The sequence below is a fragment of the Nyctereutes procyonoides genome, unplaced genomic scaffold, assembly GCF_905146905.1.
Source record: "Nyctereutes procyonoides isolate TBG_1078 unplaced genomic scaffold, NYPRO_anot_genome, whole genome shotgun sequence".
Classification (NCBI taxonomy): domain Eukaryota; kingdom Metazoa; phylum Chordata; class Mammalia; order Carnivora; family Canidae; genus Nyctereutes; species Nyctereutes procyonoides.
Genome location: NW_026575082.1, coordinates 16439281 through 16461764, shown reverse-complemented (window position 1 = coordinate 16461764; position 22484 = coordinate 16439281). Strand labels below are relative to the sequence as shown.

The following is a 22484-nucleotide window of genomic DNA, read 5'->3' as shown; positions in this document are numbered from 1 at the left end:
ATTCTTTTGCATATGTAACAACATGAGTTTTGACCTGTTTTCAACTGTCAACTTTGTGAGGGCATGGGCCACATCCTAATCGTCTGCACATCTGCAGAATCCCAGATACATACATGCTCTTCAGAAAATGTTTCACATCAAGTGAGCACACTGAAGACAGTGGCTGATTGCTGTGCTAGAATTATTTGCCAGTGATGCTTATTTCAAATGCATACAGTAATACTATCTAGCTCCTACTAGTGACAGAACAGAGTAATTTTCAGGCGTCAGAAAACAGAAAAGTCAAATCAAGGAAACAAAGATTTCTGATCTTTCATATTTGGGGAAATCTATTATAGCTCACAGAAAAATTAAACCAAAGTTAAAGACAGTCAATGTTCTATGAAAACATGTTTTACATCCTTACTCTCAATGCTGGTTCCAGGCACATCCTGAAAGAGTTTACCTGGGAAAGGGGATCAGATTCCTCCTATAACTAAATCCTTCCCCTCCAGTAGCACAAGGACAGGACAGAGAGAACATTTTGTCTTCATTTACACAATCAATGAACTTCAGGATCATTGTATGTCAAGTGTCCTTAGAATGTGGGGTTTTGATATGCAAATTGAATCAGTTTATCCATAACAGTAGGCGCCAGGGAGCAGCAGCCACCTTGTCACCACCAAAGCCAAAGGATTCCAACCCAGTGTAGTTTCCAATGTTGGCACTCCAGTCTTGGATTAAGCCCTGGGACTGGACTTTTGGTTATGGATAAGAGAAATCTAGTTATCTCTCTAGCTGCCCAAAAACATCTCAATGGAGGACATGATAAACTGGTGCTGGAATTTAGGAGAGAGAAAGAAAGGATTGGAAGACAAAGTAAGGGCACAGTCTGTTGCCAAAGTTAGTACTCTTATTCTCTGCTCCATCAAGGACCCTGGACAGCTCAAACTATGTTAGAAACCAGATGGCAGAATTGGAAAGGAAAGCTAGCAAGTCATTCATTAAGAAGAAATACAGCCAATGGTACCCTTGTTTCTACTTCATTTGTCCCTGTTGGGAGTGATTTGTAGACTGGCCTGCAGATGAACTTCATCCAGGGAAGCAGAGCAAGAACATACTCTTAGAAAATGGTGGGGGAACTCTGTGTTGGGAATCAATTTGTAAGGAGATCTACATCTACTTAGAAGCAGCAAGAGGCTGCCTGTGGGAGGCATCTGGAGAAAACTCCACCAAGGCCCAGGAAACGAACAAGAGGATCAACTAAGGTCCTGGACCAGTTCTTGTTCCCTGTATAGACTGAGACCCAGGGCACCTATGTTTGGTAGAAACCAGGAGATTAAGATATAAGTGAAAAAGAAAACAAATAACTAGTCTGGAATGAATTTGGAGACTTTGTTCTTGTTGAACTTCCAATCTAAAATCTTCCCATATTCTTCCTGCTTGAACAAACCCTACCACTCTTCCAAGTCCATGTCAAACCCTAGTCCTGGGATCACTGTCCGCCAGAGTGGTCTCCCTTCTGTAAGCTCTCACAGCAGAAAGCACCTGTGCACTTACTTAGGGGCATACAGATACCATCTTATTCTATTGGCTTTTACTCTTTGTGCCTTCTCTTTCTCATTAGAAGGCGAGGGGGATCCCTGGGTGGCTCTGTGGTTTAGCATTGCCTTTGGCCCAGGGCGTGATCCTGGAGTCCCACATCGGGCTCCCTGCATGGAGCCTGCTTCTCCCTCTGCCTGTGTCTCTGCCTCTCTCTCTGTCTCTGTGTCTCTCATGAATAAATAAAGAAATCTTTAAAAAAATTTTAGAAGGCGAGGTCATTCAGAACACCTAGTATACCACTTAGCAATGATAATCAGGGATAAGATACTCCATGTTCTAGAATCATCTGCTGACACTAATATCATTTCCTTTACTGATGTGGATAAGAGTCTGTTGATCAATCTATGGAGAGGGACTCATAATAAAATAGAAAATATCATGTAACTATATTTTAAAGTTCTCATTGTGTATTTCCTGATGGAACAATAGGACATTTGGGATTTTCTTCAAGGGATGAGGGTGAATCTCTAAAATAATATGTTGAATACAAAAAGCCAGACAAAAAGAAAACCTATGATGAGATTCCATTGCTCTGAAGTTCTAGAACAGATAAAAGTAGTTAGAAAGCAGGTCAGTGGTTCTCTACAGTTAGAAGCAGAGAAGTACATTGCAAAGGGGCACAGGGAACTTTCTGGGGTAATGGAACTATTCTATATCTTGATGTAGATATACGGCAGTGGTTAGAATGGGCTTGATATACGACGTATATATTCGTCAGAACTTGTTGAACTGTGATTTAAAGGGGGTACGTTTCACTGTATTTAATTTTATCTCAATAACGCTGACTTAACAAAGAAAAATATATAAAGAAATACAGATGTGAGTGTGTTCACAAATAATAGGGGAAGGAGGAAATAAGATTGAGGAATAAGCAGAAACAAGGCTGGCCATAAGTGGTTACAGCTGGCTGATGTACCCTGGGGGTTCCTCACCCAGTTCTATTTTTGTATGTTACCATTAAAAATAAGTCTTCATTTTGTTTCTCAGTAACTTAAAATGTTAAAAATCTTACCCATGCCCAGGACAATGACCTCCTTCTTCCAGATTTCTCCTGGTTATGAGGGCTTTTTAGGCTTGGGGACCCAATTCCCCCAGGCTTCTCATAACATAGGTGTGGGAGCCCCCTGGATTCCTGTGGCTGCCCTCACCCACGGAGGCTGAACTTGGTCCAGCCCGCGCTCATATGAGCTCCCGGCAGGCTTTGGCTGGTGGCTCTGTCACCATCCTCTGCCCTCCTCCCCACTCACCAGGAGGGCCTTGGCCACCAGGCAGCCCAGGGGGTCCCGGAAGGTAGGCGTTTGAGGCCAGCACCTTGTTGCCAGTGATGTACTTGCCTAGGTCGGCAGCACTGTTGGGGAGCAGGGCAATCTGTAAAGAGAAAGGGATCCACGGTCAGGAAGGGATGACTCCAGTGCCAGGGAGATTTGTTCGCATCTCTGTGTCTGCAGAGCCTGCAAATTCTTTTTGTGGTAATTTCCCCTCCCTCTGAGCCTGTTAGAACTCAAAGGAGCTGTAGAAATCCCCTTCCAAATCCAGAGGCCTTCCAGTGAAAATCACTTGTATGAGATCACTTGGCTGGTTAGTGGACAAACCTGGGTAGCCTCCAGATAGTCCAGACATCATCATTACTCATTATTACCATAATGGATAGATTCTGTTTGTTTCAGACTTTCAATGTGTTAATTACTTTATTTAGTACTTACCCTGTGCCAGGCCCTGTGCTTGGTTCTAAGGTGACAATGGTGCTCAACACATGGTCCCTGCTCTTAGACGCCCCTCAGCCTTGGGAGCCAGGGCCAAGAATTTGGCTTATGGTTCATCTAGACACTCAGCTGGTGGGGATCCAGTAGAAAACAGTGACCGTCATGGAAAAATACGCCCGCAAAGTTTTTGACAGTCCTACCTTCAAAAGGTGGAGGCTAACTTCCACCCTCTGAGTGTGAGCTGTACTTACAGACTCACCTCCAGTAACTAGAAAATGATGGAAGTGATAGTGCGTAACTTCTGCGACGAGGGCATAAAAGGCACCATGGCTTCCTCTTTACTTTCCCTCCTGGGTTGCAGGTAGCTCACTCTAGGGGAAGCTGGAGGGGCCACCCAGACAAATAACCTTCACATTCCTTGAGGTCAGGGATGCTGTGTGAATCTTATGGGTGAGCTGAATATTATGAATCTCCACTTCCTCACCAATAAAAGGGAACATCACCAGCCACCTTTACAGTTGTGGAGATTTAATGGGAAACCATAGATATGGTTTGTGTTATGGTGTGTAACCACCATAGTGAGGGTTACACACCATCACTTCCATCATTTTCTAGTTACTGGAGGTGAGTCTACGCACAGCTCACACTCGGAGACTGGAAATTAGCCTCCACCTTTTGAGTGTAGGGCTGGCATTGCGGACATATTTTTCCATGATGGTCACTGTTTCTTACTGGATCCTGTAGGTTAGGTGCCCAGGACAGGACCTGGGACATACTAAGTGGTTCAATAAATGGTAGTTGCAGTCTCTTTCTTTCAAGAAGCTAATTTGAAAAGTGCCAAGTCAGGTGGGGAAAGGCACATTTCTGAGGGTCACAGCTACACCTTCCAGAAGACTTAGGCTGGATCCTGGAGTTCAGTAAAAACCAAGTCTCTGAGATTTTCTGGAACATGTTCTACTTGTCCCCACATCCTCTTGGAGGGGCCCTGCTTGGAAACCCTGTGCACACAGAGCAACAGAGGCCTGGAGAAGGCACATGGCAAAGCTCATCCCTAGCCTTAGAATGTTCTGATGCCAGACAGCCATCTCTGGATCTGAGAGATCAAGCCTGGAAGATGAGACCTGCACGTTCAGCTCTCTCTACTCCCTTAGAAAAGCTGTCAGGTGATCCAGTAAATGTCAACCTCTGTTTCCTGGATGACTTGCTGCTGGGTAATTACAACCCGGCTCCCTTCAGTTCCTCTACACATCAGCAGGATGAGTGGAAAGTAAAGGTCCTACTGTTTTGGAGGCAGGTCGCCAGGGTCCCTGTCTTGACTTGCTGCATAAAATACAGCAGAGGATGGGCTTGGGGGATGCAGGTATTTGTGAAGATCATAGTAAAATAGGAAGGGTCTACATTTCTCCTAGATTCCAATTGATAGAATCATGAATATCATTATCTTTTTTTTTTTTTTAAGATTTATTCATGAGAGACACAGAGTGAGAGCGACAGGCAGAGACACAGGCAGAGGAGAAGCAGGCTCCATGCAGGGAGCCCGACGTGGGACTCGATCCTGGGTCTCCAGGATCACGCCCTGAGCTGCAGGCGGCACCAAACTGCTGCACCACTGGGGCTGCCCGAATATCATTATCTTATATGAGCTTTCCTAATAAAGTATCTACCTCATAGAGTTGTTGGTACAAATCAAGTAGATGCTGCCTGTAAAGCACTTTGTACGGACATATAATTAATGTTATTTAGGGGCACCTGGGTGGCTCAGTTAAGCCTCCAACTCTTGGTTTGGGCTCAGGTCATGATCTCAGGGTTGAGAGATTGAGCTCCACATCAGGCTCTGCACTCAGGGGGAGTCTGCTTAAGATTCTCTTTGTCTAAAAAAAAAAAAAAAAAAAAAAGATTCTCTTTGTCTGCCCCTGCCCCCATGCTCTGCTTGAAATCCTCTCCCTCTGCCCCTCCCCCATGTTCACTGGTGTGCTCTCTCAAATCTTTAAAAAAATGTTACTTGGTAAACATTCAAAGCTCTAAGTATCGAATACTGTTTTAAGACCTTTATAAATGTTAACTCATTTGATCAACATGAAAACAGAAAAAGTATTGTCATCCCCTTTCAATAGGAGGGAGGCACAGAGACATTAAGTCGCTTCCCTAGGGGCATATATCCAACTTGTAGCGGGGCTAGGATTTAAACTTAGCCTATATGGTTCTGGAATCTGTGCTCCTAACTACTACACCAAGTTGCCTTTCAGTGTTACCAGTGATCCTCAGCAAAGCATCCACAGTCACTTTAGAATGGACTAGTCTTCCCAACATCCTGAGGAGGCCCCTTTTGCAGAGCAACTAGATCAAGGTAGCAGAGGAAATCACAAACGATCGTGAAGCCCCTCAATATTTCTTTCACAGAATGTAGATTCAGAATCTACATTCTGTGAAAGCCAGGGAGGCTAAGGGAAAGCCAGATACTGATTTAGTAGCTTCATTTCTGAACAACTCATGAGGTTTAGTAGCACTATTGTAATGATCATCCAGGATGGAAAAAGCTTCCCTATAGCTCCTGGATTTTTAACTCTCCGAGAGAGGAAGCAGAGAGTAGCTTTAGGTCTTGAGATATTGAGCAACTGCCTCCCCTAAACCCTAATCCTCTGGCCTATGAAATGCAAACTTACTTCTTCCATGAACCGTTTTTGGATTTGCTCAGTAAGTATCAATGCAACTTTAACCTGAGGACGTGTGTGGGACGTGTTTATCTCTCTGTGTTCACGCTGCTACACTTACAAAGTGTTCCATCCGTTCCCCTTTTTGGATCACAGACTCCTTAGGATCCTGATTACAGGATACATCTATAGATCTTTGCCAACAACACATGAAAGACCAGTGAGGCCATTCTTCCCCGCCAATCCATCTGCTTGTTTTGCCTGGTAGCTGTGGTTCTCATTAAGGGCTGCTTGAATGTTTGTTGAACATGGAAAAGCAATATTGTCCTGTGCTTACCCTTTGGCCTTTAGAATAACAAAGTCAAGCAGACAATATATCCTCTTTGATGTGCAAAGAGCCTCAGGGAGAAGCAGTTAAGCAAACAAAGCAGTACGTTTATGTTTTATCAGCATAAGAACAATTTCTGAATTGCTGACAAACTGCCAAATTGACTGAACTCAGGTATAGTAAGTACCATCGATCTAGGCCCAGGATAGTTTCAAGAAACCAGGTCCTAGATCCATCACGGGGGCATTACTCACAGCACAACAATGTTACTAGAAATCTGATATTCTCTGAGGCATGTGTGGGAGCCTTTTATAGAGTGGGTCAGTCAGTCCTCATTCTTGTAGACACGAGGTACCCAAACGGCTGCTTTCCAATGTGAAAAATCAAGCTGCTACAGAAGTTTATCATCAGCTTATGGAAGTTTATAGGCAGGACGTCCTCTATTGGAAACATGCTCAAAATGTTAGATGAGACAGAATTGTGTAAGTCTGCCCCAGGACCCTCTGTCTGGACATTCATTTCACCAAAAGTTGCAATAGTCCTAGCTCCTCCTCCCTACGGCTTCACCACGCGCCCCTTGCCTCACAGCCTGTTTTAATAGGTTTTATTTTATTTTATTTTTTTAATTTTTATTTATTTATGACAGTCACACAGATAGAGAGAGAGAGGCAGAGACACAGGCAGAGGGAGAAGCAGGCTCCATGCACTGGGAGCCTGACGTGGGATTCGATCCCGGGTCTCCAGGATCGCGCCCTGGGCCAAAGGCAGGCGCCAAACCGCTGCGCCACCCAGGGATCCCTTAATAGGTTTTAATTAGGTAATCTCCATCCCTTTCCTGCCTTGGTCATCTTGTTGCCCTTTAGATGGCAGCTCTGGGGATCCCTGGGTGGCGCAGCGGTTTAGCGCCTGCCTTTGGCCCAAGGCGCGATCCTGGAGACCCGGGATCGAATCCCACGTCGGGCTCCTGGTGCGTGGAGCCTGCTTCTCCCTCTGCCTGTGTCTCTGTCTCTCTCTCTCTGTGTGTGTGTGTGTGACTATCATAAATAAATAAAAATTTAAAAAAAATTAGATGGCAGCTCTGTGGGTGGGCGGGCAAAATGAAGTTCAGGGCCAAACCTAGCTGGCCCCACCCTCAGTGAAGGCTCAAGGACACTGTGGGCGACAACTCACTTTCTTATTGTTTCTAAGCATCCTTCCTCTTCGTCTCTGTCAACCCCTCCTTTTATGTGACTATCTCTGACAGAGGCTGCACGTACCTTCTGCTTCAGCTGCAGCACCGTCTGCTTCATCTGGTGAAACTCCTTGCAGGTGGCACAGCAGGTTCCAGCTTCCACCGCGTTCTCAGACTTCTCCTCGTGCCCTGCGGGGGGTCGGGGGGTTGGGGGGTGGCTCAAAGTTTGGGAGGCTGGAGGACAGCCCCAGAAAGAGCATCGCAGAGGGCAGTCTGCCGAGGAAGAGGGGGGCACGCGAGGGAGAGAGGCAGGTGATTCTACAGTTCTCAGGTCACTGACCCCACACCCGGGTCAGGGGAGCGACACAGGCACCTCATCTCGGCTCTGGATTCAGCTGTTTCCACTCAGGGACCCCAGTATCTTCCTCTTTCATATGTGAACATGTGAACCGTGGCCCTTTCATCACGGTTTTTCAGAAGGTGGGATCTACTGACCTGACCTGATTTATAGTCCCATCCTAGGGCCAGTGTTCGCCTACTGTAAATTTTCTCCCCGAGCTCAGGCATGGGACTCTGGTGCGGGGCTCACCAAGCTGGTCTCTGACAGCTCTGATAATCCAGTTGTTTAAATTGAGCACAGCCAGGCCAGGTGGGGCCCCAGATCAGGACTGAGCACTGACCCCTCCAGGGAGGTGTGAAGTCAGGAGGGGAAGTGTTCCAGGTACTCTGCACATACCTGTCTGGGGTAAAGTGGGACAGGCACCAGGAGAGGCAGTCTGGCTGTCCACTGAGAGGGCTCCCAATGCTGCCTTGTACAGCAATGGAAACTCCAAGAGCTTTTTTTGTGAGATCACATCTTGCTAAAGAAAGAATGGGTGAGCTTAATGGTAATGTGGCCAACAATTCACACAACTCTCAGCTTACTGGCATGGAAATGGGCTGCATGAGCCTGTGTGCTGGAGAGACTGGGCCCTAGAGCTCCGCTTGCTGAGATGAGCAGGTGCAGACCACCAGGCTATGTGCGAAAGAGGTCAGTGGTGTGAGAGGGAGGATGTGCGAAGGTTTTGTTGTGGTTGGGAAGGACTGTCTGACACCCAGGGATGTATAAGCACGCCGAGCCCAGAAAGCCTTTGGGGTTGGGCTGGGTGTGTGGATAACCACCCTGGCTGTCTGGAATGGAGCTGGGGACAGCTGAGCAATGTCCCTCTATGCCACTTGTCCTTCTTGGCTCATGTGTTTTTCTTATTCCCCCTTTTCTGGGAAGCCCTCTTTGTCTCCATTCATGGAAATCTCTCAGCTATCAAGACCCAGTTCAGACGTTCCACAAAGCCTGTCCTCTCTCTACAGAGATACCGCAGTCCTGACGTCAGGCGACAGTTACCATGTGTCCAAATGGCGGGTGTTCTAAACTTCCCTGGGAAGTGGCTATGCAATATCTGTGAAATAGAGTGTCATAGGTTGAACCGTTTCCCTGCCAAAGTTCGTATGTTGAAGACCCAATCCCCAGGACCTCAGGATGTGACCTTATTCAGAAATAGGGTCATTGCTGATGTAATGAGTTAAGATGAAGTCCTACTCCTATGTTGGGTCCATAATCAATGTGACTGGTATTCCTACAAAAGGAGAGACATCAGGACGTCCATGTGCACCCAGGGAAGATGCCACACGAAGATAAAGGCAGAGATCAAGTAACACAGCAGGAGTCAAGGGATGCCAAGGATTGCTGGCAACCCCACCAGAAGCCAGGAGAGGGCATGGGGCAGATTCTCCTGCACAGCCCTCGGAAGGAACCAACCCTCCCAACACCTGATCTCAGACTCGTAGCCCCCAGAATGGACATGATACGCTTCCGTCCTTTAAGCACCTAGCTGGTGGCAGTCTATGGCAGGCCTAGCAAACTGACGGGTGTGCTGGGCATTAGGACAGCCCCATGCTCACATGAGCCTTCCCCACGCAGCCTGGCTGACTGCCGCTCCAAAGGGGCCCGTCTTCTGCTTGGTGATCTACGTGGGGACTGGTGTTTCTGCTCTTCGGGAGGTGAGGGAGCCTGGGGGCAACTTGGCAACAGAAATTTCTGGCTGTTCACCTGCAGCACAGATGCAGAGCTCACCTGCCACGCCCCATCCCTGCACCTCACGGGAGGCTTGAGGCTTGGAGCACACACGTTGGGAACATCTCTCAAGCCAGCAGGCGCAAGGGTGTGAAGCAGTGCTCCATCTCGAAGTTACTAGAAGCAATAGGGTTGACCTATAGCTTAGATTTTGAGTGAGTAGGAAAGGCACCTAGATCCACGGACAGTGGCAGTCTCTTTTTAAATCTATTTGTACTCGATGTAACAGGGCCACCCCATTAATCCCCACTTCCTAGGCTAACGGTCCTACCAGTGGCTTCCCCATCTACATGTTCTATTGCTACACTTGCGGAGTGATGTTGGCTCAGTGCAGCTGTGTAATATCGGGTTGAATTAGGAGGATAGGGAAAGAATTACTTGGAGGTGGTAAAGTGGAGTGGTTAAGAGCATGGTCTCCTGAGGGTTATTATCCTGGCTACACAGCCCAGAACTTTCACTGACTAGCTCAGGAATCTTGGGCAAGTTATCTGACCTTGATAAGCCCCGATCTCCTCAACCTTAATACTGGAAGAATAATTCCTACTGCACAGGGCTATTGTGTTGATGAAATGAGATAATGCCTGTGAAAGAGTTGGCATGCCACCCGCTAGTCCTATACATGGGACACGGTGCTTGGCACAATCTTCAACCCACCAAGCCCTTTGCAGTCCTTTTGGTTGATAACCCCAGGATCCTTAAAGGAGAGTATTAACAGGAACAGAATGAGGTAAAACTGACATGTGGCAACTTTCTGAAAGTCATCTCACATGCAAGTTGACTGATGTGGGTTTAGGATTGAAGTTTCCTGAATCTGAGTCCAACACCTTTTCCACAAATCAGGCAATTTCCTCTTGGCTCTTTATCCCTGCTTAATGTACCAGTTTATAGTCCTACTTGCCTACAGAGCTTGGACTCACGTGAGGAGGACTAGAGTTATTTAGATCACTCTCGAACATAACAGAGTGACACAAGGGCATTTCTTTGCAAGAGCCCACTTGGTGGTGATGAAGCCTTAGCAACTCTGGGTGTGCTGACGGCAGAGAAGGGTGGACCCCTGTAAATGGAGGACCCTGGCTCCAGGTTTATTACATTTGTTAGTGCTGAAGGACAGCTGGAGGACATTTGTCCATTCCAGACCATCGGCTGGTTGATTTCTACAATCCCATCCTGTAACCCACCTCTCTTGTCCATCCCATCTTCTCATCCACTTCTCTGGCTTACCTACTTGTCTGTTCATCCACCTACTACTCATCTATCCCTCCCCTTCTCCCTCTTATCTACCCATGGAGCATCTGCTCTTTGCTAGGCCATGTGAGGCATCGAGAATGCAAAATAGATGAGGACACCTATTTAACATTTTGTGATTGACCTTTGTAAGGAACCAGCCTTGTTGGCAGAGCCAGGCCATTGTGAACAAGTGTTAGAAGCCCGTCTTTTCCTTTCTGCTCTTGTACACTTGAATTTTCCAAGTGTTGGTGTGATGGAGGCAACTTGATATTTTCACAATAAGAATAAACCTATCAGGTTCTAGACTCTACTTCGCTGAGATCATGGAGAGTTAGAACTGATGTGTTTTTGGTTCAATCTCCTCTACAGATAGGTGACTTGCTCCAGGTCTTCCGGAGTGCTGAGTACATAGGCTGGGCGCTTGCATGTTCTGAATCTGGCATCGTGGAGGTGCAGTGAGCCTGCTTTTGGGAGTTCTGTTTGGGACACCGGAGCACTCTCTGGCAGGCAGGCTCTGGGGATGTGGTTCTCAAGTGTCATTGCCAGACCAGCAGCAGCACAATCACCACATGGGCACCTGTTCTTGAAAACCTGAAATCCTGGGAGTGGGGCCTAGTGCACAAGTTCCAGCAAAACCCTCCAAGGGACCCTGAAGTACAAGTATGTTCAGCCATCGCTGCTCTGGAGAATAAGCTCCGTGGAAGGACTTTTGTCTGAAAATGCCTGGTGGGTTCTTTGCCCCTTTGTGTAGTTACCAGAACACAGACATCGAGGTTAACTCCATCCAGTCCACAGACATGGAGCAAAGTAGCAAGGAGCAGAGGCTCTGGTGGAGTCAGGTGATCAGAATTTAAATCCCGATGCTGCCACTTAGTACCCTTTAGGTTGGAAGCCACAGCTTCTGGGCATGTTTCTCAAGCAATAAAATGACAAAGGCATTTATCACCTGGGTAACTGCCATAGCGGCAATGAAATAAGATCTGAAAGTTCCTAGAACAGAGCCCAGTACATGGCAAGTGCTCCGTAAATGTAATTATTGTGGGTATTAAGTTCCCTACAAAATAACAGATGTGGGGTAGGGCTCTTTACATCATCTTTTGGAAAGAGCTCTCAGATGGTTGGAAGATAAGCTGCGTGTATAGGCCTGGAACATGCAATCTGTTCTGAATTGGGGCTCGTCTATCCCACAGTTTGTCTACAGTAATGTCAAGTGTGGAGCTAAGAGAATCCTGTGTACCCTATGTTAATTCATTTAGAAATCTGGGGAGACACCTGATTTTGCATGGTTTCAGTGTTCTCAATTCATGCTGTAGTCACCGAGCATCTCACTGTGTCCGTGCCCCTGTGAGGGATTGCTCAACGTTCTGCTCCAACCAGTTCAGGTTTCAAAGGTGCATTATTATTTATTAGCCACATGGGGGCATAGAGCTCTAATTTTTACTCCCTTCGAGCAGGCTATCCGTCAAAAGCCTTAGAAATAAAGTTCCTTAGATACTGTGTTAGTAATATTTCAATAAACTCAAGGATGTTCTCAACATATTTCATACGGGCAACGTCACAAACGAACAAAGCAGGTTTGTTTTTAAAAGCTGGGTGCGGAGGTCTGTGCCCTGGCAGCAGTTCTCAATGCTGGTGGCACATTATAACTACTTGGTGGTGGTGGCTGGCAGGGGTGGGTGTTAAAAAAAAATCTCACTATGTTGTACCCGACTCATCTGGGGTGTGTAGCCAGGGAACAGTATCAGCACTTAAAGCTCCCCAGGTTGAGAACCACTGATCTATGGATTAGTGGCACTTGAAAGTTACATGAAACACCTGGCCATCCCTGACACTGTACTAAGGGACGCTGGGGGTCATGGTCACTCTATCAGAAAGTAAACAAAAGTTGAAAAATAGAGCAGTAAGCTAATTACTATGGAGCCAACATGTCCTTAATTTGTCTCCCCATCTGTGCTACACAGACTCCCTGGAGTGCCTAAACTGGCTCCAGCTACATATTTTCAAAGAAAGAAAGTGACTGAGCGTGCCATTCCTGCCTAGTAGCCAGACAGCTTGTGTCACCATGCCTGTGTGTGCATGGCAACCTTTCAACTGTCGGGGGCACTTTCGAGGCCAGGCCCCTCTGCTCTCCACACGCTTCTCTAATGGTGAGCTGAGGCTGTGTTTGATCTTAAATTCCTCTGACTATAATGTCACAGACGTTGGACAATAAAAGGTTTTTTTTTTTTTAAAGGAAGGGGGAAAGGTTTTAGATCACATGTGTTTGTATTCAATAATCATTATCTCTTCATCAAAAAATAAATAACCATGATGAAATATTAGGTATTAATGAGTCCTAAACAGATGAAGCTGCTCAGCTGGCTGTGATGTTCTAGGTGCTTGGCTCGTCCGGCTCCTCACTTTTCCTGTTGCTGAGTACCTGGATGTTAATTATTCATCTTTTAGATATTGTAAGGAAAGTTCTCGGCTTAGGTCTTGAAGCCTTGGCACTCGCTGGGATAGAGGACAAAGAAATGAGGACCACACCAGGGCTCACAGGGCTGGCCGGGCATATGTGACTCATGCTATATCCCACCACATTGTGGAAGAGATGTGCGAGGACAGAGGTGTCTTCAGAGCTCATCCAGCCCAACGTTCTTGCTCTTCCTATAGAGCAGGAAGCTGGGGCCTGGAACCTGCTCTCAATTCAGTGCTCCAACCAGTGACAACCAGAGGTTAATACTGAAGCAGCTCTGGCTGCCAGCTCTCCTGACCTCCAAGCCAAGGAACTTTCCATGGCATCGCGGTTGTCAAAGAAACACGTCCAGGGCACTTGCTTTTTGTTGCCAGCACCATCAAAGCCAGCCCCCCAACTTCTCAGTGGCCCATCGCTTGAGTTATGATTCTAATATTCAGGGCATATGACATTCCTGTCCTTGCTCATAATTTTAATTATGGGTCTGGATTCCTCCTCTCCTAGCCTCCTGATGTCCTTGGTTACTGGAGTTGGAATGTTTTTCTTAGTAAAATACTAAAAACAAATGCTAGACCTATGTGCATGTGTGTTGACTTCAATAGGCACTGGTAACTGAAAAATACTGAGAAATTCTGTTTCTAATGCTGGTGTTGGCGGCAGGGAGTGTGATTCAACAGACAGTGCTGTTTTAGCTTTTTTTTTTTTTTAAACTATTCGTAGCTGTTATACTGGATGGAGGATGGAGAGAGGAGAAAAGGGATTTGGCAGTCTAGGCTCATCTGTAAATGAATTTTGTGTGACAATACAGCTTAAGGGTATAACCACTAATCAAACAGAAAGACACCTCCCATTGAAGTCACTCTAAAACAGGGACAAACGATCTCTGAGTATGGCAGGATGGAGGAGTCCTGCCCTCTTTTTGTGCATCAGATCCTTTGCAATCTGCAGCAAAAGGCTTCCCTCTGGACTTTCGGCTGCTTCACCTGGTGATGAAGACATCTTTGCCTGAAAGCCAAGCTCCTGACCTACCAAGTCCAACCCCAGGGCTTCAGGCCTTTGATGTTAATAAGTTAGAATTTTCGAAATTGTATTTTTCAGGACACTATTGTCTGTGAGATGTTTATAGGCCTTTCTTAATAATCTGGGGAAATTCAGGCTTGATCAAAATTAACATTTTTGACGAAGACAATCTCTTTGAGCGTCTCATAGCACTTGGCCCATGAAGCCTTAAGTGGGCACAGAACGTGTTCTTCCCCAAACATTTGAATGCAGATGCTTCTAACGAAAGAAGGGCTTATTAGCAGCTCACGAGACCCCAAAGCTAAGTAGAATGCAATGTGGGGACATGCTGTAATAAATGATGGGGAGAAAAACAGGTCATCTTTAAGTGAAAGGAATATGAGAGAAGGTGCGAAAAAAAGTTGCATATCGACATACCTTATAAGTTACAACTGCTTCAGTTTTTCCCGGAATTCTCAGCCCTGAAAGTCTAACTGATCCTCACTTAAAATTCTTGATCTCTCAAACTTGGTGTCTCAGACTAAAACTTTGTGTGTTATACCCAAAATGTTTAAATAGTCCCAATTCATTTCTCAGGGAAGGAAGCAGAGGACTATGGTTGGAGGACTGACCTAGCACAATAGACGGCTACGTTTAAAGACACTGGGAGGACTTCTTGCATCCGGCTCTGTTGCTGGGCCTCCATCTGGGTCTACACTGCCAAAGCACAGGGCAGGAGGTGAGGCCCACCAGGCCCACCTTGTCTCGGGGCTCTGGCAAGAGCCCTCCCTAGGGTACCACACAGGGAGGCCATCTGGGACCATAGAACAGTTGCACTTCAGTGTAAAACTCTTACACTGTCTCTGGAAGGTCCATCCAGCTTCTCTGGTTCTGTTAGTTAGAGGCCAGGTCTCCGGGCAGACTACCCCACCCCACCAGGTGGGAACCACTCATGGGTGAGGCCAGGTCCTGTTATTTGGAGATCCCTCCTCTCTAACCCCACCGTGACAGTTAAGTAGGAAGTGTTTGTTGTGATTTCTGATGGTTAAGGTCTACGTTGGGTTGCTCAGCGCTGCCCCTCACGCCCCAGTAAATACGGTTCGTCTGAAAAGAAATGTAAGACAAAGAGACCAGGGAGGTGCCAGGCCGAGTTGCCCGCACAGCCCCTACGTTTCCTGGCTCAGAGCATAGCTGGAAATCCAATTCCAAAATCAAAACTTAGAAAACTGCTTTGGTGTTGCTAATTTTCAAGTTGGCCCACGAATTAATGTCAGCGGCTATAAGGCCGCCCCTCATTTGTCAAAGGATTGTCTCCCTCTCAACAAAGGAGATGATCAAATGGGTAAGTTGCACGCCCTGCCCCTCCTCCACCATGGGACAAAAATGAACTGGTTTTAATTTTGAATTAAAAAACCAAAAAGGGCCTGCAAATATTTTTCCTCAATCAACCCATCTGCCAAAAAGACTGTTCACCCCTGCTTTAGGCACCTCTGGGCACGCAGGCCCTGCATGCTTTCGACTTGAAGAAGTGTCACCAAGCCCTCTGATTCATTCACATTATTCCAGATTGCCCCATCCTGGGCTGGCTCCAGATGCATTTTGCATCTACTTCTAATATGGTGGCTTCCTCATGACTCAACCCGCTTGTTCTCAGAATTTTGCTTTGTAGATTTTCCATGCGAGGCAGCTGTCGCGCAGCTGTTCGCTGTCCTCAGCTGATGGCAAATTTCAGGCTACACCCAAGAACCATCTCCCGGGGGCTCACACCCTTTGGCCTTCCCATCCCCTTTGGATGTGATCTGCCCAGGGCGCCCTGCTCCTCCAGGGTCAGACACGGCCCAAGGCCCAGCCAGCCTCTCCGACGACAGCATCCTGCCACCTCCCCTGCCGAGGGAGGCGGGGAAGAGCTGGGCCCCGAGCACGGGAAGATGGGAGCAGCCTCCCGGCCTGTGAGTGTCGGATACAGGAGCACGAGGGCTCCTTCCTCCAGACTTAAAGGCGTAACCCAACATCGGAGCTGATCACATCCCTGAGTGACAGACACATCAGCTCAATCGGGGTGACGCCGTGCCGATCAGCTGCTCAAACTCTGCGAAGGCCAGCTTTTAACACTGTTGCACCTCACTGTGGACCGTATTTGCAAAACACAGTAAAAACCAATTAGGAAAACAAGGCAAAACACAAGCATTGATCGTTAGATTTAGACAAAATGTCTATGAAATGGGTATAGAAATGGCTAAAGACCCAACTTGTGTTTTCATCCAATCATGAACCGAGGAACGCATGGTTCTAGGCAGGCATAAGGCCTGGGCTGTATGTTAAGCGGCATTGATATACATGGTTACGTGATGCAGAAATGTTTCCTATCGCTCGCCTGTTCTCTGAGAACACAGGGTTCTGGGCTCTTCTCTGGTCATCTGAGTTTGGTCTCTGCACGCAGCTAAGTTCTACCGCCTTCTGCATGAGCACACCACCTCCACTCGGTGGAGAGCTTCCCGATACACGCCAGCTCGCAGTCCTCACTGCTAACAGGCTTTGCTCCACTGGGGCTCGACCTAATGTGCGTTACCCCCCCTCCTACCCAGATCCCACCTGCCAATATTCATGCAAGTGTCCCTTCCTGCCCGCTGCTCCCTTTCTTTTGCCGATTTTCAAGCTGGCCCATGGATTGTCAGTGGCTAAACGCCCTGGTGGGCTCCCAGGGGCTTCCTATCTATGGGGGTAACACTGCCCTACTCACCGGTGTCGTTGGGGTATTTGTCTCCCCTGGTGCACGTTCTCCCATCGTCCTCCTGGATGTAACCCTCCCGGCATTCACAGCGGTAGCTGCCCACGGTGTTGATGCACATGTGTGCACACAGCGTCTCGTTGCTGGTGGCACACTCGTCGATATCTGGGTTTGGACCAAAGGCAGAGAATGCTCTGTTTCAGAGACCTCTCTTCCAACACGACAGGTGGCATTAGGTGTGGCCATCCCGTGGATGCTTGCCCAGGGCACTTTGCCAGCCTCGATCAGAGAAGGTTGGACTAGAGAAGGACACTAGACACAGGAGCCAGCATGACGGGGAGCCTCGGGCAGTGTCCCCATGGTGGCAAGCTGATCAGTGATGGGCTTTCCGGTTGTGGCTTTGCCACCACCAAGTCGTGTGGCTTGGGGCAGGTGTTACTAGCCTTCGAAATTCCCATCTACAAAACATGATGATGACACCGGCCCGAAATACTGGGCTGGGCTCCTCGGAAGAGGCAATGAGACGATTGAGGGCAACATTCTTTGAAGAGCAAGCATCAGGGCCAGGCTTTTCTGCAAGGACCCCTGGGGCCCAAGGGTCTCCCCCACCCCCACCCCTTTATGGCTCTTGGTTCTGAACAGCAGGATGGTGACCCAAGGTCAGTTAGGACTGGCTCCTTCCCAGTTAAGAGATGTAATGAAACCTGGGAAAAGCCACTTCTGGGGGCAAAAAACAATAGTCCCAATGGGTCTAATGGAGAGTTTTCCCAGGAAATTTTGGTGTCATCAGTGATCCAGACGGACTGCTGGGCAGCTGTGGCAACGAGCCATGACACCATCCATCACGGGACCCGTCAGAGTCCACAGACACCGTGCACATCACAGACTGGCCCCCTTACCGAGTGGGGCGGAAGCAAAACTGTTTCCCACCAGGGGAGGGAGCAAGGCCCCAGTCTGCTTCCTGCTCCCTGGTTGATGACATCAGGTGGCAGTGGGGGAGGAGGGGGCGCATGACACTCAGTCCTGTCTGTGCCCATGTGGCAGATGCACAGAGCTCAGCCCTGCACGTCTTGCAGTGCTGCTCTCTGCGCCCAGGACCCCCCACCCCCCCGTGGCAGCCCCCGTGTGCGGCCAGCTGCACGTGTCCCGGCAGCAGGTACTATGTCATCTGCGGACTACGTGTCACAGCTGGATTCACCGCTGCAATTCCTCAGGCTGAACACTTTTCTTCGCGCGCCTCTGCCCTAAACCTAAGTGTGAAGCTGCCTCTCTGTCCGGAGGAGGGAGGAGGAGGGTGAAAGGAGAGAAATAGATGGAATTCTTGGCAGAATGCCAGTTTTGTGGATCCCTAGATGGGAGGCAGAGAGTACTGAAGCTCGAAGCTCCGCAAACTGAAAGGAGAAGCCCTGTGCCTGGAACCTCAGGGGAACAGAACGTGCGCCGCGCTCTCTGTAGGAGGCACACTGGGTCCCGCGGCAGGCACTTCGTGGTCTCGATCCTCTTCTCTGGGGGGTGGGGTGCTACCATAGGAGCCACTGGGGGAGAGGCTAGGAGGCTAAGGCCTAGAACTTCTCTTCCACAGTGCTCTCTGGAGCCCCAGCTGGGGCAGAGAAGGGGGGCGCGCATCACCGCTTGCTTATTCTCCACTTGGGACCACCTGGCTCCTCGGTTCATCCTCCAGGTGGTCCTCAAACTTGACCCTGCATGGGAGTCACTAGAGACAGTTGTATAAAAGCAGATTTCTGGATCCGCCCTAGGCTCTGGAGGCCAGGCCAGGCATCTTTTTTTAAACACAAGAACTGCAGATGTTTCCGAGGCAGGTTAGCCACATACTGACCACGTTTGGAAACATGTGGCTCCAGGGGACAGTTACCATCACCCTCGCAGAGGGCACAGCCGGACAGCCCGCCAGGGAGGGGGGGACCCCGCTGGGGGTGAGGGATGGTGCTAGGCTCGTCCAGCTGTGGTCCAGGTGGCCGGCTGCAGCTCCTTCTGACCCACTTCCAATCTGCCTGCCACACGGCCCCTCCCTCGTTCCCAGCCTCCCCGCCTGGTCTTCGGGAACATGTGGGTTCCTGGCTCTCTGTGTTTTTACGTTCCTGCCCACTTATATTCTGTTTGACATTGTTCTCATTTTCACTTGCTAATGTTCCCTTTCTCCTGCCCTCATATCTCACTGCCTATTAGGATCCGACTGGGACCAGCTCCCTGAAGAATGCCTTGGCTACGGCTTGTTGGATCAGTCACAGCGAAAGGCAGTGACAGCCAGCACGACGCTGAGTATCTGGACCTAAGGGGAGAACCAAAGGTCAAAGCAGCTCCGGGGAGCTGGTCCACAGGGACTATCCAACAAAGGACAGAATCACCGCCCCAGGAGCTGGGAAATTGGCCCACGATGCCAACACACCCAGGCAGTAGGGCTTCTCGCGCCTCCGGTGTCGCTCCCGGTCGTAGCGGTACCCGGGGTAGCAGGTACACAGCACTCGGCCGAAGTTATCTGTGCACTGCTGTTCACAGGGAGCCTCGGCACACACGTCGTAATCTGAAAAAGACAAGCGTGAGCTCACGTCGGCCACAGTCCTTCAGCAGCCCGGGCGGTGACCCTGGGCCTGGACCAGACCTGATTGGGTTGCTGCCTGCTGGGAATCTGCACGTTTGGACGGGTGCTAACTCTTGAAAGTCCCACGATGGGGAACTTGGTGCTCGGCCTGGCCGTGGTTGAAGGCAGACGTCACCTGTGATGCTTCCCCAGGTCACCTCCTCATCTCCTGGGGTCCGCCACTCATCTAGAAAGCCAAGATGCTCTAGATGGCCAGACCCTGCAGCAGTACCTGGGGGCCTGTCTGGTCTTTTTCACCAGCTGTGGTCCAGACAGGGAATTTCTTCCAGATGAGCACTGAAGAACAGCTGGCCCTGGTGGGGGGCGTGGGCACCATAACGTGGGAGCGAGGGCTGAAGTCACGCAGGCTAGGAGGAGCGTGAGGGAGGCTTTGGAACGCGTGTGAGTGATGCAGGGATGGTGTCTTTGTGCCCTGCAGGGGAGTGTGTGTGTGTGTGCTGGGGCTCGGTCCTGTTCCCAGGAGGAGCTGGGAACGGCTGGAGAGCTCTGGAAGCCCTATTACTTGAAAAGAATTAGAGCCTGTCCTCCTCCCAGTCCTTACAAACTGATCTTTAATGAGCCTCTGAAGGGATGTGGCTCTGAGTCAGGAGCTCAGGCTGCACCTTTACCTCCACACTAGATCCAGCATCTGCATCACTGGGCTATCTTCCCCGGGTGCTGACAGATGAATGATCCTCAGATGCGGAGTCAGCCTGGCTCTGCTCCGCCGCACAGGACGGTGGAGTGCACGGGCCCGTCAGCCTCTAGTGCAGGTGGGGTCTGCGTGGCGAGGGTCATGCCATTCTCATGATGACCCAGAGAGCTGCCCGTGCTCCATCCTTTGCCCTATAACTGTGATGCCAGGCCTGCTTTTCCTGTGGGTGTTCTTGGTCAAACCTGGTTTCCTTGATTCAGTATCCCCTCTAGGCAGCCAATGTTTCCTGCTCTATACGTTTCTTTCTCTTGCTCCCATGCTCTGCCTTTTTTGCAGAATGCCTACTCTGTCCCAGGCCCCCGGCTAGGAGGCATGCAGCATTATGATGAAGAGTATGGGTTCTGCACCCAGCCCTCCCAAGACTGCGACTATCTCTGTGACCTTGAGTCCTTTAAGCCTCATCCTCTCACCTATAAACTAGGGGTGACGGTAATCCTGACCTTATGGTGCTTTTATGAAGGTTAGCTTGGATGATGCACTAAGCACAGTGCCTGACACACAGTGAAAGCTTAACCTGCTCTTCTGCGTCCTTTATGAGTAGCTCTTATGAGTGTTTGGGTATCTGGCAAGGGCTGTGTCCCCTGGAGTAACTGGCACTACTCTCTTCCGACAGTTTATGCTCAATTAATAACTGTTGAACTAGAACAAATCAGATTATTCTATCACCTAGCCAATCAAAATAATACAGCAGGGCTTGGCAAAACATATCTGGTTGGCAACCACTACTCAGCTCTGCTGTGGCAGAGCAAAAGCAGCCTAGGTAATACACAAGTGCATGAGTGTGCTCGTGTTTCAATAAAGCTTTATTTACAAACATAGACAGTGGGTCAGATTTGGCCATAGGTTGTTGACTTCTACCTTAGGGCAACAACTGAGGCAACAACACTCTTCTAAATTGCAGCTTCTACTCAGCATATTTGTTTAAAAATTCTAGTCTCTTCACTACCTGTGATGGCTAATTTTATGTGTCAATGTGACCAGATCACCATACAGAGATACTGGGTGGAGCATATTCTAAATGTTTCCATGGAGATCTTTTTTTTTTTTTTTAAAGATGGGATCAACATTTTATTCAGTAGAGTCTGAATAAAGCAGATTACCCTCGAAAATGTTGGTGGGCCCTTTCAATCAGTTGAAGGCCTTAATAGAAAAAAGACTTCCCTAGGAAGAGGGAATTTTGGGGGTAGACAGCCTTCTGACTCAAATTGCGACTTTCTTCTGGGTCTCCAGCTTAACCTAGGGACTTCTGATTTGCCAGCCTCCACAATCTTGTCAAGTAATTCCTTTAAATAAACCTCCCTCTGTTTCTCTGAACAATCCTAACTAATACACTATCTTTTCTGAAATTTTAGTTTTATACTTTGCATTCCTGGTAATGGAAATCTTTATGATTAAAGAGATCTTGAGTAAGAACCTCTCCCCCCTTATTCCCACAGATTAAAACACTTAAGTGTTCTAGTGACACCAACACAGCAGAGAGTTACGGCAAGGCTACATTGATCACAGGTGTCACAGACTCACTTGAGGGTGAAGGGAGACTACTTTCAGGCTCTGATGTTTGAAACACGACCTCACATTTAAAGAAACTCTAAGTATGTGGTACCCATGTAATGTGTTTTTATTTAGGTTGGGCAAGGTCTTTAGCTGGGATCTTACACTGACTGGCCCAAACTTAGTTTTCTTAGTATCTGCCAAATTGAAATATAAAGGACACAGCTGCGGGTGGAGAAAAGCTGGCTTATAAAAAAATGCAATTATTTTGACCTTTGTGGGGTCTTTTTTTTCCCCCACCAAGTTCCAACCAACAGAATTGACTGGTGAGAAATTCAGTCTCGGAGAGGCCCAAGGCCACATAAACCATCATATGTAAAGTGATTTCCTAACCAACCTTCCTAAAGCAGCTCTCTCAGGGGTCCCAGCAGTGGTTTGGTGAACTCTTCCACCATTTCACTGAAGACAGCAATACACAGGGAGGATTCATTTATTTCCAGCTGAGACAAAGAAACTGCATTCTAGGAGATAAAGCAACATGAGCTGGCTTGGCCGGGAGCCTGGTCGTCCACAGAGACCTGGCTTCTTGGGTGACAGTGAAGAAACCTATTTCTCATTACCCAGCCTTCTCTCCCCAGCCCCAGGCAAACTAATCTCACACTCTCCAAACAGTTCATGTTTTCTGGATCGGCACTGGGAACCCTTTGCAGCTCTTTTCCTCCT

At 48.4% G+C, this 22484-nt stretch overlaps 1 protein-coding gene across 1 annotated transcript in view; it reads right to left on the bottom strand.

Annotated features, from left to right (window-relative positions):
- Positions 1-22484, bottom strand: part of LOC129514632 (collagen and calcium-binding EGF domain-containing protein 1) — a 225350-nt gene that overhangs the window by 8202 nt on the left and 194664 nt on the right. Inside the window, exons 4-7 of the mRNA XM_055333365.1 lie at positions 19364-19498; positions 16969-17121; positions 7523-7626; positions 2832-2952 (exon numbers count right to left, since the gene is read on the bottom strand). Of these exons, the coding sequence (XP_055189340.1) occupies positions 2832-2952; positions 7523-7626; positions 16969-17121; positions 19364-19498 (513 nt within the window). The remainder of the gene's footprint in view (positions 1-2831; positions 2953-7522; positions 7627-16968; positions 17122-19363; positions 19499-22484) is intronic.